This window comes from Anser cygnoides, chromosome 3, assembly GCF_040182565.1.
Source record: "Anser cygnoides isolate HZ-2024a breed goose chromosome 3, Taihu_goose_T2T_genome, whole genome shotgun sequence".
In the NCBI taxonomy this organism is placed as follows: domain Eukaryota; kingdom Metazoa; phylum Chordata; class Aves; order Anseriformes; family Anatidae; genus Anser; species Anser cygnoides.
The window spans coordinates 73113791-73133655 of NC_089875.1; the positions used below are offsets into that span (position 1 = coordinate 73113791).

A 19865-nucleotide genomic window follows, 5' to 3' on the forward strand; every position below is an offset into this window, starting at 1 on the left:
CCTAAACAAAAGCAACAAGCTACAGTATGGATGCAGCTAATTTTGTTCCTTCATAAGAGGATAATAATGTTGCCTACGTTAGTGCAACTCTCAATCCTTTTAATCCACAATATTTTTTAAATTTCAGCCAAACTCTGTAACACCCATTGTGCTAGCATGTGGCTGCCTTCAAGTTTAATGAGAGTTGTTGATACATTTAGAAACAGAATCTGACACTTGAAATTTCAACTGTTTGTCCAAACGTGAGGTTTAATGGCACAAAGCAAAGGTCATAGTTTTTTAGTTTCACATCATGCAAGCAAGAAGTTACAAGATATCTGTATGTTTTTGTTTTTTTCATGGACATTTTAGATAATAAACTTACAATGTTCCCTTCTCCCCAAGTAAATTCATTGCTAATTAGCCAAATAGCTAAAACATACAGCTGGCTTTGCATAAGATTTAATTAGTTTTAATTATCCATTAAAAAAACGCAGTAAATTAAGACCGCATCCCACGAGCTGTGAAGGCTTCAGCAGTTTGTCACTTACCCATTCTTGCATAAATCGCTTGGGCTGTCAAATAACAATATTCTCCTATTCTATAGATTTTTCAGATTTATTACCAAGAAATGAGTGGCATTTACCATGAGGCACCAGCAGTAACATTTGGTCCTTACTAGCTTTTAGTCATTCTACCCATTCATGTACTCTAACAGTAAATGTCCATCCCACTGACTTCAAAAGGTGGCAGGGCGCTGGCACAGGCTGCCCAGAGAGGCTGTGGATGCCCCATCCCTGGAGGTGCTCAAGGCCAGGTTGGCTGAGGCTTTGGTCTGGTGGGAGGTGTCCCTGCCCATGGCAGGGGGGTTGAAATTAGGTGACCTTTAAAGTCCCTTCCAACCCAAACCATTCTGTGATTCTATGAAAAAAATAAAAATAAACTGACAAGAAAAGTATATGTTTAATGGTTTCGTTGAACTAGGCTAAAAATCCATCATCTTGCATGATGACAAGTTCTAAACATCTACAGAAGATATTTTGTGTCAACAGAAAGCAGAAAAGAAATCAAATTAAAAAGAAGCCAAGACATTCTTAACAAGTCATCCCAGAAGTCACCAATGTTCATTATTGCTTCCTAATGGTCTCACAATGACTTTGTACCTTTCCTCTCCACAGATGAGCAAGAATTAGATTTTAAAGAACATTAAGGAATGTGACTGAAGTCTATTTTTATTCCCTGAAGTAATATTTTTCTGGACACCTACACACTGCCAAAGGTAAACTAGTTCCAACAGAAAAAAAATAGACCTGAGACTTCCAACCCCTTCCCACATTAAATACACAATTTCCAGTTCCTGTACTAGCCCAGTCCAGTTGATTATCCTGTCCTCAAAAACAGTGAATGAGACACTGTAGATGAATAAGGGACCATCTGCTCCCATCCAAGTCTCACCCTGAACAGACAAAGAATAAATACTCTCTCCCAAAGCAACAGTTGTAGCTGCAACACGTCATGCGAATCTGGTTTCTTCACAGTATGTTCCATTTCCTAAATTTCCTTCGGCATTTTTAATTCACTAAGTTTAATTCACAGGTTTGTGAGCAACCTTAAGGTTGATTTTTTTGTATCAGTAGAAGCTGTATGAAAAAATTATAATTGCTTTTGGCAAAGTCTAGCAAAACATAACTTAGAGAGAAAACTAAAATAAGGGATTTAGAGTGAAAAAAGGGAACTGCTATAGGTCTTGAATTGTAAGCTGAACTCTACATTCAAATCAAAGCCAGTGTTACTAAGACACTGAACTAACATTCATAACACACTGGTGGTAAACACCAAGGAAATGAGCCTCTGTATTTGACTGTTTCACATTACATTCTTAATTTACCTAATTCACTATCCATAGAAAAAACAACACAGACACCTTTCTTAGCCAGTTTCTGGATGCCTAACCCATACCAAATGGGTTCAATCACCAAGTGGCCATCACCAAGATCACCAAGTGGCCATCAGTTAAACATATTCTGTGTTTTCCCTCACCGTGTTAACTGTAACGTTTTAAAGAAGCCCAGTTCACAGAACTGATTGCTTTAAAAACAGAAGAGACGAAGAGCCTGCTCAGTCCAACATTACAGATGGATGGATGCCATGCTGGGGACGAGGTCTCCGTGGCTGATTCTCTCCTAGTGCCTCAAGTTCACAATGCTGACACAAAGCAGACAGAGGTTCACAGCTCACCAGAGCCACCATAATTGTCTGGGAGCTCCCCATCCTATGGGGAGATGCTCTTACAGAGCAGAAAGCCTTTTGACCTTACTTCAGGTGGGCTCTTTCTCCTTAAAGGAGGCATTGCAAGAAGGCTGTGCCTACTTCTGATCCAAACTGCCTTAAATCTCACCATGAAGCTGCGTAAAGCGAAACACATCCATAAGAAAAAGAAACACCAAAAAATGTGCCCAGATGGTGCCTGCTTCGCCAGCGCAGTCGCCATGGAGTCAGAAGGCAGAGCTTGGCTTTGTGAAGATCTGCCTCTGCCGTGAGCAGAGCAACCTGCCGTGTCTCAGACACGAAATGAGAACAGGGCCTGCCTCCGTGCAGAAAACGCAACTGCCAGCGGGAAGCTGACCCGAGCTGAACTCATGTCAACAGGCCAATGAACTAACACAGGCCTTTGCAGAAGTCACAGGACCTGACTCTTCCCTGAAGAAGGGCCTCTCGTGCCGCATTTGGCTGAGCAGAAGTGCTGAGCTCGGGTCCTGTCGCTGTCCCCAGAGAGCAGAGCTCAGTGCCTGCCCCTCCGCTCCCCTCGTGAGGGAGCTGCAGCCGCCATGAGGCCTCCCCTCGGCCTGCTCTGCTCGGGGCTGAACAAACCAAGGGACCTCAGCTGCTCCTCATACATCTCGCCCTCCAGGTCCTTCACCATCTTCATAGCCCTCCTTTGGACGCTATCTAATTGTTCTGTGTCCTTCTTATACTGTGGTGCCCAACTTAAAAAAAAAAAAAAAACACACCCCAAAACGTTGTGGGTGAATGAGCTAAGAATTATGCCCTGCTAATAAAGAGAGCGAGGAACCTACCCCTCTTTAAAGTACATTCAAATCTAAAGTCTGTGCACGTTAAGATAAAACTCTTCATCAGCAACAGATACAACGCTTATAATCGGTGAGCAGAACACCAAATATATAAAACTTACATTCTCAATTTCCAGAAATGCACTTGTGTGTGGCTGTCGTTCATATTACATGATCAACCCACCTAGCCTCCCCTCTTACCACCATCTTTTCTTACGCATTTCTGGTCCCTTGTGTATGACACATCCCTGCACTTAGGAGTACTCGATCCTCATTCGTGTCAAAACAGCACTTGCACAAGCGATACTAATGAACTGTAACTCTGCTTTTCTCCTCACTCAACTCCTTGTTTTTTCTAAATTCATACTTACAGAATGATTGTGATTTGAACATCATTTCTTTTACATTTGTTCAGGAAGGGCTTTCTAATCATAAAAAATTAGAGTGAAATCATGAGGGGGTGACTGGCAAGCTTTCCCTGCTGGTTGGTGGGCTGCTATCATTTACAGACACAGAAGGTGTTGAAAGCATGGTGTCTGTGAGACTGATACTTTTATGTTTTGGTTAGCAGAATGCTTGTGGCAGAGACAGTCCTGGATGAGCTGGTGGATACCCCCTTCAGGGCATAGTTTGGGGAACAGCTTTGAATGGCACGTGCTACTGACACCTCACTCCTTCCTCCAGCTGCTGGGTCCCAGTCTGGCACTGGGCGTTTCACAGCGCTGGCACAGCACTCGTGCAGCTCAGAGGAGCTGATCCAAGGAAAACAACTCCAGCAGTATTTTGGTTTTCAATCCAGATCAGATGTCACCCACAAAGGAACTGCACAAGCGTTCGTGCTGGTGTGGCAAAGGGAAGACCTGTTCCCACAGCCTCGGAGGGACAAAGAGCACAGCCAGTGCTATTTACCATTTACTATAATTCATGTTCAAAAGATATTAAAGGTGTTAATTAGCATTTATTTCAAAGCCTGCACAAGGCAGTCCGCCAGGTGCTGCAAGTCAAGAAGTGGGATATTTGCAGACTTCAAGGAGTGCGGTGGGGCTTATGTAGTGTGAGCACACGACGTAACGTGCACGGGCATATATGATTAATAATGACAGCACATGAATTAGGTAATGACAACGCAGGGGGAGATTCCCTGCTCCCTATTTGCGAGAACGCAGCGACCCCGAGCCCTCACAGCGGCACGGAGCGGGCACAGAGCAGCGGGCGCCCGGCGCCGCTTCTCCTCAGCGCCCCGAGCCCCCCAGGGGCCGCGGTGGGCGCCCCGAGCCGAGTAGAGCCGAACGGGGCCGAGCCGAGCCGAGTAGAGCCGAACGGACCCGAACGTGGCCGAGCCCAGCCGAACAGCCCCGAACAGACCCGAGCGGAGCCGAACGGACCCGAGCGGAGCCGAATCAACCGCTCCCCCCCTCCCCCCGGGGTCCCGGCTCCCCCGTACCTTCACGGCCACTTCCGGGGCCGAGTCGACGGGCAGCGCCGGGGGCGCGGCGGGCGGCGGGCGGAGGTGCAGCACGGCGTCGCGGCTGGCCAGCACGGCGGCGGGCCGGGGGCCGGCCCCGGGCTCGGACTCACCCTCCGAGTCGGGCTCCGAGTCGGAGCCGCCGTAGGAGGCGAGCGCGGCGATAGCCGCCGACATCTTGGCGCGGGGAGCGACGGGACGGGCAGGTCCTGGCAGCCCCAGGGCTCTCGCCGTGGGGATCTGCCCACGGGGTGAGCGGGGCGGGGCCGCGCGGCTCGAGGTGGCTGATTAAAACCCTAAATGCGTTTTAAGGAATAAATCGCGGAGTCTTGTGGGTTCTGAAGGCGTTCGAGGTGGGCTTCGCCTCTCTCTGTTGTTGGTGGCGTCTAACCTTCCAGGACCGCCGCGCGGGACTACAAGCCCCAGCATGCAATGCGGCGCCCCTTCCTTTCGATTGGCCGCCAGCGAGCCGGCTTTGTTACGTCACAATGGCGAGCCCCGCCTTTCTGTCTCTGGTGGGAGGAGAGGAGAGAGAGGGGGCCGGACCGTACCACCTGTCCCCCGCGGGGGGGGGGGGGGGGGGAGCGGAGAGGAGCGGGGGTGTCCGCGCGAACAGCACCGCCCCCCGCCGCCGGCCCCTCCCCCCCCCCGCCCTCCCGCACACGGTGCCCGCGCCCATTGTGCAGCCTCCGCGCCCCCGCCCCTCGGCGTGCGCCCGGGCTCCGCGCGCGCGGAATGGCGGCGGCGGCCGTTTGAAGGCAACGGCTGCGGGAGGGGCGCGAGCCGGTAAGTGCCGTTAGTGGGGGGGCGGGCGGGCGCTGAGGGGATGGGGGGGGGGGGCGACGCCTCGCCTTTGTGTGAGGGCTTCGGGGCCGGGGCGCCCGCAGCCAGCCTTTGTGCCGCCCGGGGCAGCCGGGGGGTGGCTGTGGGGTGGGTGGGGGGCGGCTTTGTTGTGCTCCAGCCGGCGGGGAGCGCCTCAGCCGCGTCGGGGGGTCGCGGGCAGGCGGCCGGGGGGCTGCCCGCGGTGAGATCCTGTCAGCCACGGGGCTGGGTGCGGGGGTCCGTGCCCCGCAGAACCGGCCCCCGGTTGCACGAGCCGCCGCGCTGGTGCCGTGAGGAGGCAGGTGGCGGCTCGCCGGGGAAAGTTTCCGTTCGCTTAAATCGCAGGGAAGGTGGATTTTTAGCGAGCGCTCAGGTACCATCCCTGCGTGTGAAACCCCGACCTGTCTCCGCTTTAATTCCAGGGAAAATAGTGTAGAAGGATAACACGCATGGCCCCTCCGAAATCGAGTTTTGTCGAAGCAAGCGGTAATTCCTCCTCTTCTATTCCTACGATAACATGTTTGTGCTTGGCGGCTCGCGACCGGGCATCTGCGGGTTCGGGGAGGGCTCGATCAGCACCAAACAAGCCGAGAGCGGCACATACAGCTTGTTAAAAAGGGTCCTCTCGCTGAGTACTGAACGCTGCCTTCTAGAAGCGTTGTGCTGTACGTTGGGTGAGGGTGCTGCCGGCTCAGAACGACGCCAGCCTGCAACAGTGGGTGGGAGATGGATGAATCGGGATACCTGCCTTCTCTTTCACTCCAGGTTTCCCCCTCCTGTTTCTCCTTGCGGTCGCTTTGCCTCTTTTCCTTCAGTTTCTGCCAAAGGAAGATGAAAACGTCCTGCTTTCTGCAGCGTTCCCGCATGTAAGAGGGGCTGTTTGGCACTGGTTTGTTTCTACCCGTGGTGGTGAATGTACCAAGTGCTACCAAGTCTTCCTTCTTTGCCTAGGTGAAAGAGCAATAAGTATTTAAAAATATTTCCTTGAGAAATAGAAAAACATCTTACCTTTTTTTTAAAAAAAAAAAAATCTGACAGATGAGTGTAAGCCCTAATGGATTTTTCCCCCCTCTGTTTGAAACATTTATAGGCTCGTGCTTTTGTGAATCATCCAACATCTAATAAGGTCTTACTGCATGCTGCAGCCTTTCCTTCAGTCAGAACGCTCGTAGCATCTCAATTTCACAAACTTAAAGTTTTCTTAGGCAATCGTCTTTGAGACCTCTACCCTTCTGTCAAACTTGATAGAATTCAGCCAGCCGGTTTCCAGGCTGTATGGAACACATGGGAGCCCCTAGCCCTCACCAACGCTTTCTGCATGTGACTTATTTCCTTAAAAAAGCTGGGGTAAAGTATATTACATCTTAACTCAATGTGTCACAATTTTTCCTTCACACCAATCCTTTCTTCCCTATAGTAGATAACAAAATGTGTTTCTCAACGTTTTTAATATGTTTTGTCCTACTTTCTTTTCCCTTTACTTGCTTTTTCATAGCTCCTTTTCCATGATGGATGTGTTTTATCTCATACCCTGTGTTTTCTGCTGGCTTTTCTTCCCCACAGAAGATGCTGCATATAATCCTGCTTGTGCTATTTTTTTCTATATTTTTTTTAACACTCTTAAAATGCTGTCAGCCCACTTACATATACGCTTGCTTCTCATCCACCGAGATGTAGGTCTGCAGTTTGGGGAAAAAAAGCCAATGACATGCCAGATACTAATCAGACAGAGGATTGAACTGAAGTATGAGGCTCCGTTGTCCAAGAGAAATACAGTTTGAATGAAAACAATGTTTTTTTTCCTCTGTTCCTCTGATTTTGGCTGCTGAGAAGAGCCATGATGGAAGTCTTATCAGGTTCCTATTCCTGCCTTCTTACTGGGGCTTTTTGTAACCTCCTGCTGGCATGTCTGAGGTATCTTAATGTACTTCATTTAATTCTACCACTAGGAAAGCAAAGCGCCCTTTATAAGTCATGCTCTGCTTTTTCTGCCACCTTGGAGCCTCCGACTGCTGCAAGGGTGACAATACCTCCGTTCCCGTTTTTGTTTTTTTGGACTGTGGCCCGGATTCTCAAAGATACCAAGGCGCCAGATTGCAATAGGAGTTCTGTGTTCCAGTACATCTGTGAATCAGTCTCTTAAGTTTTTGGGGAAGGATCTCGAGGTCGTCTGACACAGATTACAGGCTATAAATTTCATGTTTACAAGACTTGGTTTCAAAGAAAAAAAAAGATGCAGGATAGGACTGGAAAACAGAGCAGCTTAGACTGTCATACTTATTTCAAATGACTTTGCAAACAAAAAATTTCCTTGCAGAGCCTCCTCCATAGAGGTTGGAAGCGTGCTGTGTAGTGCTTACACAGCGCTGTGTCCTGCATCTTATAACACAGGCTGAACAAAGAATGTCTCCGAGAGGCAGCAAGACGTTAATTGTAGGCTTCCAGGAAAATAAACTAATCAGAACCATTAGAAATTCTCATATCTTTAGTATTGGATTTCTTAATCTGTTGAAATGTATTTTTTTAATCAGTTACAACACAGAAAATGTCATCAAAAGTGTATACGCTTCTAAAAATATTTCTATTAATTTAGGTGCTTGGGGGTGGAAGCTCAATTAAATCCTAGCTTAGTTAAGCTCGGATGTTGTGTGTTTAAGGTAATTTATTATACCAGAGACCTACAGAATAACAAAGATAGTTACATTTTAACTAAATACTTAATAAAGTATTTATCAGAAATGATGGATACTTTTCAATGAGTTTCTATCTGGCCATTGATTGACTTTTTAATTAGATGCTATGGTTGCGCCATGAATTTTAGTCTTCAGACAGCAGGCTCCAAGCAGAAGTAGGTTATTAGGAATGCCAAAACTATCTGACACTTAAAACCTATTAGAAAACAGAAACCAGTTCTAAATCCAGGTGGATTTTCTTGGCATCTGATAAAAGGCATTAAATTCTGTTGATGCACTTATAGCTAGGACATTTTTACTGTTTCCTCCCCCGTTTTTTTTTTTGGTAAGCTGTGTGGTAAGCTGCATTTATTTACTGGGAATACTAATAAAGTCTCTGTTCTCTCTCTGGCTCTTGTTCTCACAAATTTGGAGAACCTCAACGTGCTTGGTTGGTAGAACCAAATCAATAGATGGCAGAAATCAGTCAGTAGATTTCGAAGCTACCAAAGGGCAGCTTCCAAGAAACATTCTGCAAGTGATCTCTTAAATCTGCAAATTGTTGGGAGCTCTGAAAGAGAAGAATCATTGCACAAGTGATTCTTATCCCTTACAGCTGCACATACCTGTAGATGGGTGGGCAGCAAGGACCGGCGGCAGGCTCAGCAGTACTAACTGGTATTGCTAACGTAGTCACAGCTGCTGCTGCAGAGACACGTGTGCCTCACTGACCTACTAGGGGTTTTGTTTGGCGTAATGGCATAGCAGATGCTGTTCTAGTTTAGTTTTATTGTTCTTGCATACGTATTATGATTTTTAAAGGTGTATGTCAAGGTTCCTCATGCCTGGCTATCAAATGAAGGTGAGAGGTGAAATATTGTCAGGAGTCACAGTCTCTGAAATGAAATAACAGAAATAAATGTTAACTTCTAGGAGGCTTCAGGTTGTGTCTTAAATCAGGAACTGTTTAGTATTTGCTGTTGGTCATCTGTAGAAGTTGAATTATAAAGTAGCAATATATGCTGAGGGTTTAAAATTGTTTAATCATATCCAGAAATTGTGGAAAGGTCATTGGAGAAGTCTCAGTAAGCTGGGTGAAAGGACAGCATGCTAACAGGTAAGACAATGTTGGTATGTGCAAAACTGTTCTGGAGGCAGAAACCATTCATGTTAACAGTATTAATGTAAGAAGAAAATTTGGAGGTCATTGCAGATTGCCGAGGTATCCGAGTCCCCAGTTTATAGCTGCAATCAGAAGCAGGGAAAAAGCATTGAGAAGGAAGTGTCATTCTATACAAATTCCGTAATTCATTTCTGCTATTCAAAGTGTGTTATTAACCATCAATTGGTTTTGAGAAAAAATAAAATCCCACGATTGTGGAGTTTGATGTGAAGGATATGGCAGAATTTTTCAAGGGATCGAAAAGATTGGAATTATTTATCTCAGGAGATGAAGAGCAGATGTAACAAGTGAGGGGTGGAAAGCTATAAAATAGATATGAATTTATGCTGTCCAACAGCTGATGCGAAAGAAAGAAAAAAGCTGCATTCAGAAAATGACAATTTATTGAATTCATACCTTTTTACAAGGAGAGGGGAACTGATATTTTCCCTGCTTCCACTCAATGTACAAGCATTTGTCTCTGTATAGGTATCTATCTGTCACCCGATGTTAGACTAATGCTCTTGAATACACAGAAGCAGCTTAACATCCTTGCTTTATTTGCTTCAAACCAATAATTTGAACTTTGCTTTTTCCCATCAGAGATGACTGCTCAAATAAATGCATATTCATTGGAGGAAGGTATTCTCAGTCTTCTGTATCTGAAATGAATTTTGTCATTTCTGGGCTTTGGAGCCATTGTCTGACTGATGTAATGAAATGTTTTACGCAAAATGAAACAGCTCAAATCAGTGGGATAATGAGAGAAATCCTTAAATCCATACATTGACTGTGGAACTGACTTGTTGCACGGGGATGGCCAGTTTGAACACAAACCACGGATGAAAACTGGTGTTTGAAGGGAAACTCTCTTAGGTCAATCCAGCAAGCTCAAAGAACATCGAAAGCATACGGCAGAGGAGCACAAAGGCCCCTTTGTGAGGGTATTCTTTCATGTTAACTCTCTTATTTAGGGTCAGCACTGCAAAATAGGTGGACAGGTTATTGAAAACGGGAAGAGTGATTGATGTTGAGGTACTTTTACTGGTAGTGCTCATGCTAACCGATGCATTACAGCAGCTTGTCTAGCAGCACCAAGTTGCAACCTCCAAAGTGATGCCTATGGACTAGCCAAAATCAGGGTTGTCAACAATATTTCTGCAGTGTGATACTGTTCGTGTTGTGAGTGTCCGTAATCTTTTTCATTCGTGCCCTTTCATGATGGTGACGTGGGTTCAGCCAGGTTGCTGCCAGATCAGCTGTGCCAGACATGCGGTGTTGCTACCGTAGAGCCACTGCTGGTAGCACAGAACGGTTTTCTGCAAGAGATTCTCATTTCGTAAGACAGAACAGCACCCTCTGCAGTCATTCCGGCATAGACCTTCGAGAAATTCCAAGCACTTTTTAGGAAAATGACAAGTAATTTATAATTTGATAATATGTGTGAACTTAAGATACGTAGTTCAAGCAGCTTTCGTAAAAATGGCATGCAGACTCAGCTGTTCAGTAAAAAGGAAATGCTTAACTTGTTAAATCTTGTTCAGCCACTAGCCGTTGAGTATGTGTGCAGAAATGCTTAGAGAGGTCTTTTATGCTCAGCTGGTTCTGACTTTCTGTTGATATCAAAGGAGAAGGCTGCGACTAACAATAAAAATTAACAAAAATACAAGCTGAGTTTGCCCTGAGTTTGATCCTGCTTTGAAGGGAAGTGGGATGGGGGGTGGTGAAGGGTAGACCGGAGGATCTCCAGGAGTCCCTTTGACCCCCAAAGTTCCGTGATTACATGATCTTCATAGCAGGAGAAAAAATATCAGGAAAGTAATTCAGGAGAAGTAAGAGGTAGCCCAGACTGCCATACAGGTGGCAATGAATGACCCTGGTGTTGCAGCCTGAGCTGAATTTGCTCTTGTGAAAATACATCAAAAATGATACTGCAAGTATTAGGTATAGTAGGCTTGTGGACTAGACTGCAGCAGCAGAATGACATTATCTACAGAATTAGCTGATGTTATTCCTTAGTCTTGTATATTCAGGACTGTCTGTTGCTCTCTGGAAACTTCGGATGTGGCTACCCAGTTGAAACAATACTGTCTACGTCTCCAGTCAAGGCAATGGAAGGTGTTGTGTGGTTGTAGCTAGCCTGAGCGGTCCATTTAAAGCAATAATAAATCTGAGTTTTAAGGGAGTTAACAGTTTTCTTTTTCCGTGGGAATGAACTTCCAGGAAATCTACCTTCAGCAAGTTTCATAATAGGGGAAGAGGTTCTGTGCAGTTCAGTCCCAAAAGTGTGTACATTCTGCTGGCTAGGATGTTTCCAGTAACAGAAGTCAGACACAGGAGATTATCTGTGCCTAGCCTGTCTAGCTGTATTTTTATCCTTTCTACTTCTCACTATTAAACAGGTTTTATTTCTTTGTCTAGGAAGGGAGAAAAAGGTTTATTAGCAAAGAGAGAGATTTCTGCTCTTTTTTTCTTGTTGGAGGACAACTGGAGCTCTGTTCCATAACTGGGGCTACTTTGCAGATAAAAACATCTTTTAATTCCAGGATGATGAATGTACGTGTCTTTAAGCTCTGGACGGGTTTGGGTTCCTTCTGTACAGTTATCTGTGCAATCTACTTGAAAGTCAGGAGTGGGGCTTCACTACATAACTCTTTATGAGTGCTGGCAGTATTTATGAAAAATGATAGTGGCAATGTTAGGTTGAAGAAGAAAAGGAGGTCTTATTACTCCTTACCCGATGCCTTATATACCAAACTCTCTATTGCAATTGAGATAAATGTTCTTAACATCTACTTTATTTGATAGATGCTTGAAGCACTAATATTTTACAGGTGGTTTTCTGGTGAGCTTTAGGGTTCCTCACAACTTTATGCTTATTCACTAGAGATCTGATCAATTACCAGAATATTATTCTGTTGAAACTTGTGGACCACCTTTTTTAGTGTCTGTTGAGTTGTTTAATATTGCATAGCATGTTGTACTTGGAACAGCTCTCTTGTGGTGGATCAGCGTGGTCCAATGATGGGACATCTTGATGAATGTATGTACTTTTGTAGAGCCGAAATTTTTCTTAATGCCAAACTTGACAGCAATTGAACTCACTCTCTTACTAGGAAATAAGCAACTTAATAATTAGCATCGTCCTAAAGTGATATTTAATAAGAGGCTTCATGTGGAGTAATCCCTCGATAGAGAAAACCCTTTTTGCTTTGAATACTTTCAGACTCTTGCCCTGTCACATTAAATAGTCCCTTAATCTTATCTTCCCACTGTTTATGGGAATGCATTGAAAAGCTAAGCCGTTTGGGTACAGACGTGATCTAAACGGGTCATCTTCTATATCTGAGCGTTTTCGGAAATGCAAGCTCTTTCCTAGCTCAGTGCTTGCCATATGGGGCACTGGTTACCAAAGCTGATTTTTGAGCATGAATGTAGCACCCAGTCCTTTTTATGTGGCAGGAAGGAAGTGTTTCAGTTTTTGAGAAGCCCAAACCATATGCTTGTTGTAGGTGTTCCAGTCCATTCATGGTTATAGTGAGCTCCTTTACTCATAGTTAGTCATTTTTCCTTTGAAACCTTCTGTATCGTTAGAGAAAGAATATCTTATAAAAAAAGTTTAACTTTCTTAAGCAAGTGGATAAGGACATGATTTTAAAGTAGAAGCAACTAGAAAAGAAAACCAGGAAAGCTCTGATGCAGTCTAAAAGCGTATTCGATGTTCATATACAGTTCTGGCTGCTGGTTACTTTTTATTCTGAAGCATCTTAGCTAGAGAGAACTAAGCTCTGCTTGACACAGGCTTCTAGGAGGCTGAGAAAGATCTTGGACAGATTCTTCTCTACCCCCTTTTATCCCTCCTTTTTCAGGAATTCATAAGCTCACAGTGTACCGCTTTCAAAACATGCACTGCAAGAGTTTTTAATCTTGGTTTCACTCCTTCCTCAAAAGTCTGACTTGTAACATTATGCTTTTCCTATGCTTTTTTTTCTGACTTGCAACTTGCCCATACACCATTTTTACAGGATAGCATTTATATTAATTTTCAAGACATTAATGGCTGTTTAAATCCCAAGACACGTCTCTTTGCCTTATTTTTAGCGTACTCAGCTAGCTCTAAGCTTGAGTTGCAGACGAATTGATAGATGGTTTTGATTTTATGTCGAAACATGAGGAACCCTTTGGACATTGTTGAAAGGACCCTGGAGAAGCCTGATTCACCTGTACTTGGGAACAGTACTTTAATTCAAAAGCAACACTTTAGAAAAATATATTGTGTCAGGACCTTATTTCTATAAGACTGTTGTAATGTTGAAATACCTGGAGTCTTACAGAATGAAATGCATGTCCAGCACACAGTTAAACCCCTTAAAGAGTTCAGATGTTCTGGGGTGCAGAAAACACGTAATAGCACGTCTGAGTAAGATAATAATCATGTTGTTCATCAGAAGTTTTTTTAATTATTATTTAGCTTTTTTTTTTTTCAACTTAATGAAAATTCAAAACTGCTACATGGTGTGGTCCTGCTGTAGTGAACGTGTTAATTTTTGTTAGAATTATGCAAACTTTTGAGATAAGATTTAACATGACATGCAGATCTATTTAAAAAGTATAACACTAACTTAATTTCTAGATTTAATTGGACAAAAGAATGCTAATTACTGATATGTAATCAAGTTCCTTTTGTTACAAATGCTGTGGTTTTTTATGTAGGTGTAATTACAATCTAGTGCTTCAGTTCCCTTGTTATCCAATGTTAGTGACAGTTTGTTAGTAAAAAATGAAGTTTGGGGTAGTTCTTGCATATTTAGAAAGGGAAAGTATTGGTAATACTGGTTTTGATTTGTACAGCTGTTAGGATTTTTTAAAATGTATTCTGTAATTAATGGATAATGTAGAGGAGAAATTTGTCTATTAAACGTAGCTAGCTCCCGTATGAATTGGGCAGATGGGCAAATGTTTGACTCTGGTCTAAGGCCGCTACTAGCTGAAACTTAATATTTTCGGTGGACATGTTTGTGTATTATAAAGACCATCATCAGAACTAATGGTAATTACTGCCACAGAGAAACAAGAAGTAAATGGATCTAGATGCATACTCGCTTCTTATATGATGTTGTTTAGGCTGTCTATAAAACAACAGTGTGTTCTAAGCTTCCTATTTCAAAAGCACAAAATTGAGTCATACTCTTGCTAGGTCTTGAGTGTCATTTTTTCTTGAAACTGCATTTATTTTTAGCATACCAAGCTTATTACGGAAGTGTATTTTGAAGGATATCAGCATTAAAACCTATTTAGAAAAGAATGGGCTTTTAACAATTCTCCCTCTACATAAACTATTATTTCTTCTTCAATTTCCGTCTGTCAGTTACATGGTGAGCCATCTTTGTTAACGAAATCAGATCGTGATACAGGACTCCTGCTTAATAATTTTGGTATGCTGCTTCTGGACAAAAGAATGCCACTTCCAGGCTTCCTTAAAGATTCAAAAGCTAGTGCCCCAAAATCTCAGGAGACTTGTATGTTAATCTGTTTCCTCTGGGGAGATGAATCTACTTTATCTTGTCTCTATAACTTGCCAGTGTATTCATCTAGGGATATGTGTTAGAGGTAATAATGTTTCTATGGCATAGATGCATGTTCTTTGGCACATAAATCCTGTTTGTGGTATGTAGCCTGGAGAGTTGAGTTACATAATTTGGTTATCTTGTGGTTAAGAAGGGAAATGATCTGGCCCTGTCACCATCTCTGATGTGGCAATGAACAGCTAATCATATATGTCTGGTACGTGTTACGTGGAAAAACCATTCATGGTAAGCTGGGAGAAATTCATGTACTGAATCCTTAGTACAACCGGCAATAATTGGGTGATGCTTTACTTGTCAGTAAATAGCTAGGAAGTTTCCCTTACTGACTATGAAAATGTAAAGCTGAGTAAGTTTAGAATTTATTCTTTCATTTAGTAGCTATAAGTTACCAAACGTGAATAGAAAACAATTGTTTTTCTGTCCTGTTTAATACTAGGTGTGTTTCAGTCCCTCTGCTGCAGCTTGGGTTTTGTCAGGGAGTTGCGGAGTGAAATTAATGCCTGTCCCCTTGGCCGAGGCTTTTAGGTACTTGCTCCTCTCTTCTGTGTAACGTGCATGAAAATGAGGGGAGATGGCAAGTGGTTTGGTGGTGTTTTAGTGCTAATCGAGATAACGAGGTTTTCAGTATATGAGACCGTGGGGAAGAAAACTTCAGGGACCTTGTTTTCCAAGAAGAAAGTGATGGATTGCTAGTCTATAGTCGGGGAACTGTACCCAAGTGTGACTGGCAGTGTACCTTACTGGTTTAAAAAGGTGCCAACTGCTTGCTGCTTTAGATTCTGGCTAAAAATTGTCAGGTAAATCATTGGTCCTTGGTATTCTGTCCTGTTTAGCACCTACCTACTTCTTTCTTCTAACTAATAAAATGGAAATAAGTGTCAAACATCGTGAGAATGTAAATTTCTTCTGTATCTAGTTTTTGAGGATGTTGCCTGTGTTCTGAGTGTGTCTTTTTTTTATTATTTTTTTTTTAGTAACAGGGAGTTTTAGACAGTTATTGAATGAAATACAGAAAGGCTCTCTGGAGGGTGTATTGTGCGTCCCAACCATTGAGTCATACGGTAATGCTTGGTCTTTTTCTGCTCTTGTGAATCATGAAATATTTCATGGTTAGTGGAATAACTGCAAATGGAAGGTGAATAGTATTCCAATTTGTGTTTGCATATAGTATATTAATTCATATTAACCCCTATACCTCTCCCCAGATGTAGGAGGTATGCTTTTGAGCTACCAGAAAGCCAAGGAAGAGGGTTCTGCTTTGAAGGAGACAGACTTTATATCAAAGATGGGTAACCCTATCTCCTGGGCACATTTTCTAGGAGAAAATAAGGACATTTCCTTCATTTGTTGAAGGAATGAACGTTTAGTTGTGAACACGGTTGTGTTCATCTTTAGCGGATAAGTAAACTTGCCTATAGTTTGAATCTGAGTGATGAAATCTACAAAGGGGGTGGAATATAAGATTCACCTGTCTTTATTGGCATCCCTAGATTTTAGATTACATGCTCTCCACGTTATACTCTATGTGGAGAGTCCGGAAGGCTGAACGAGGATTCTTCCCTGAAAGGCAGTCCGTGCTGCTGTGTGCACAGGATGGGGCTGAGCCTACTCAGTTCAGTCTGTCTCCAGCTGCCCAGGTAGATACAACCCAAATGTTCCGTTAGATCCAGGCTTTAACAGTGTGGTATCTAATGCAAAGTTGGTTGGTATCTTTTTTGTGTGTGTGAGAATAAAGCTGCCTATGCAATACAGAAAAATTCTCTGTCAAATGAAAGGTGACACAGTTATATCTGTGTAAATGGAGTCATAGCGTGTCTTAGTGCATTTCTTAGCAGAGCAAAGTACTTTTGCTATCTGAAAATAGACACCGATATTTTTTCCCTCTCACAACATTTCTGTACTGAGCGAAGCAAAGTTGTTAGATGCATTTTGGGTAATTTGAGTTTGTTTTACAGTATATTAGTAATCTTGAATGCTGTTTAGGGACAAACAATAAAAATGAAGTTGAACAGTGACTGTAGTATCATGGCTTGGTAGGGAAATAAAAACTGTTAGAATGGAGAACCATGTTTCATGTGTGATTAAAAACTTCTCATTTCACCCAAACTCTAGTCTGGGAAAGACAATGTTAGTTCTTGGATGTGCGAGGCTTCAAGTTGCACCGTTTTCTTTTCGGTCTGTTAAATACAGCACCTCCATAAGTGCTGATTTGCTCTCAGCTTTTTTTTTATTGCAGTGGAGCATGAATTTATGAAGGTGGTTTGTTTCTGTAGGCAACAGAAAAACTTTGAGCAGAAAATTCAACGCCTCTCAGTGCTGTTCCATCTTTTTCAGTGCCTTGATGTCCATAATCTTTTCTCCCTGAATCTGGTTGTGTGCTGCAAACCTCCGTTGCTGTAAGTTAGCTTTTGAGAATATAAACTGAACCTTTCTAAAAAGCAGCATTTTTCCTTGAAGCTCCTGACTGCAGTTCGAGAAACACTGACTTGGTTTGCGCATTCCAGCTCTGTCGTTCCTCTGTGCCTACCTCCGGAGACCAGATGAGAGCGAGGAATGCAGGGAAGCGATGGGTTCATGGTCTGCCCGTTGTGGACAAAGAAAGAAAGGTACCTCAAGTTGCCCCTTTCCTGAAGGACAGTGGTGTGCCTCCCTTAAAGAATGCACCAAATGCCTTTCTTCTCCTCACTTGAGAGCTTTGCCATCCATCATCAGTCATGCCAGCCAAGGGTGCCCCAGATAGTCAAGAGCCTTCTATGAACAGAGTCTTATCTGCAAGGCGTCACCCTGACGGTAGGCTTCTGTCCAACATTAAAAGCCCCTCACATTGACAGTTGCCCAGAGAAGCTGTGGATGCCCCATCCCTGGAGGTGTTCAAGGCCAGGCAGGGTAGGGCTTTGGGCACCCTGGTCTGGTGGGAGGTGTCCCTGCCCATGGCAGGGGGTTGGAACTGGATGGGCTTTAAGGTCTCCTCCTGCAGTCACTTTAACCTTCTGCTGTGACACGTTTTTAATGGTTATTCTGTAAAATTCATATGTCACTCTGTGTCAGAACATTTTGAACTTCAGGTATTACAAACTAACTGAAGCGAGCATCTCTGCCCATCTCTGCAATACATATTACTTCTCAGGATAGTAGTTGCATTCATTTGCTCTTTAAACAAGTTCTAAAGCTCCACTCTGATCTCAAGAGTGCAGTTTTCTTAATGGGATTTTTAGAAGGTGGCCATAAAAGAAAGACAATAGCTACTGTCAGAAGTATTAAGAAGTAGTGTGCAATGTGAACAGGCTACTTTAACTTGTTCCTGAATATAATTCTTCTAGATTCTTCCAAAAATAACTCCCCTCCAAACAGTAAAAATTGATATAAGTTGACAGCGTGTTTTAGCAGACACTGATGAAATGTTGATTTCTGCTTTTCTGAGCTTTTAGATGAAAAAAATAAGCAACACAATAAGGTAAACTCTTCTTTGTAGTTGTTGCTAACATCTTACACTGTCCTTATTTCATTTGTCTTCTGATTTTTCCTCCTTTCACCATTCTCCTCTCCTCATCACTTTTCCACCAAATTGCTGTACTGTGCTTGCTGAGAAAGTACCTGGTCTGAGCAGCAGACAATAGCCTAAGTCGTGAAGTAAATCGCTGTTGACAGTTCTTGCCTTTTCGCTGCTTGATAAGTGAACTTGTAAGTAAAATGCTCTGTTCTCTTCTGGTGGTGGAGGCAAGTCTTCCACGTGTGGTCAAGCAGAACGCAGGGCTCGTTTCAATGTGCAGATCTCATGCACGTGGCTAGGCAAGTCGGTGTATTCCAATTACTAACTTGCCGCAGGTGTCAAGCTCTGCTTATTTACATTGGCAGGTCACTTTAACGTGAGCGTGTGGAAGAAGGCTTAATCATTTTAACGGACTATATAACGAGTCATATAGTTTCCAGAGGGACCTGGACGGGCTAGTAATTTGCAGCAAGATCAAGAGGATAGCAAGGAATCACGTTTTGACCAGTAAATTCTAGAATGTAGAGTAATTTTATTTGAAATAACTAGTATAACTGAAAGATATAGGGATATGAAGAGAAAGTAAATTTTACTGAAGGAATTTTGAATTCCTTATGCTATTTATTCTTATTTTTTGTTTATTTTTATTATATTTTGTTTATTTATGCTCTTACTCTTTTATTATGCTATGTAAAGCTTGCTCAGGAGAGAAATTAACTAAGGGCATTTGTGTATACCTAGGACTTGAGAAAATACCTTTCTAAACAAACTACAGTTACTTTTAAACTTTGCTTGTGCTTTCATTATAATTCTGTGCAGAATTACAATTGTATGTAGTGAGAACATAATAAAGCTATAATCCAGGATACAGAGAGTGGATTTTTTTATTGTACCAGTGTATTAAAGAAATATGCACAAATTTAGAGAAACTTGTTATTTTACAAAGGAATGGATTTTATGAGTATGTACCTGCTCATACCTTCTGTCAATATATTGCAAGCAAAACAGGATTTTTAGAGCTTTTTTTTTTTTTTTTTTTTTTTTTGCTGTTCCATACCTGAGCAGTAGTGCTACTGTAGGAATCTATTGGGTTTCATCCTAGTATCATCTCAAAGGTAGAAGAAAGAGATAAGTAGGACTGAGGTTTAACAGGTGAAAAAGAGGTTGTGGAAAAGTAGAGGAAACTACTAGCATGGTCAGAGGAGTCAGAGTCATATGAGGCAGTTATGGCCTGGAAGAAGTTTTCAGGCTCCCTGGTGAGTCTTAAAATTCTGTCGTCAGATTAGAGGAAACTTTGAATATTGTCGTTGTGTGCAATAATATTATTTCTGGGTATTGCTAAATCACCACTATATAACATATAATTTATGTGGGTATCACAGGATACAAATTTTCAAGTATTACAGCTTTTTGGAAGGAACTAGATTTGGCAAAGTAAAATATGCCCTTGAAATCTGCTAAGATGGTGTACAAAATAAGCTCTTTACTCGCATCTTCGTTTACCAGTACGTGTCGGCTGACATGTTCTGAATAAAATGTCTGTTGCTCAAAGTATTTGTGCGCTTTACAAAGAATACGTAATTCTTCCAGTCAAATGCAGCTTAATAGGTGCTTGC

The 19865-nt window shown here is 42.9% G+C and overlaps 2 protein-coding genes across 4 annotated transcripts in view; one reads left to right on the plus strand and one right to left on the minus strand.

The window, feature by feature from the left end:
- Window positions 1-4918, minus strand: part of CDC40 (cell division cycle 40) — a 38630-nt gene extending 33712 nt beyond the window's left edge. The window contains exon 1 of the mRNA XM_066994431.1: window positions 4495-4918. Coding sequence (XP_066850532.1) covers window positions 4495-4692 — 198 coding nt within the window. The 5' untranslated portion in view covers window positions 4693-4918. The remainder of the gene's footprint in view (window positions 1-4494) is intronic.
- A 225-nt stretch (window positions 4919-5143) lies between these two features.
- Window positions 5144-19865, plus strand: part of WASF1 (WASP family member 1) — an 85856-nt gene continuing 71134 nt past the window's right edge. For 2 of the 3 annotated variants that reach the window (XM_066994428.1, XM_066994427.1), the window contains exon 1: window positions 5144-5301. The gene's annotated coding sequence lies outside the window, so the exon portion shown is untranslated. Of the gene's footprint in view, window positions 5302-5759; window positions 5824-19865 lie in introns of all 3 variants that reach the window. The other variant, XM_066994429.1, reaches the window with a different exon arrangement.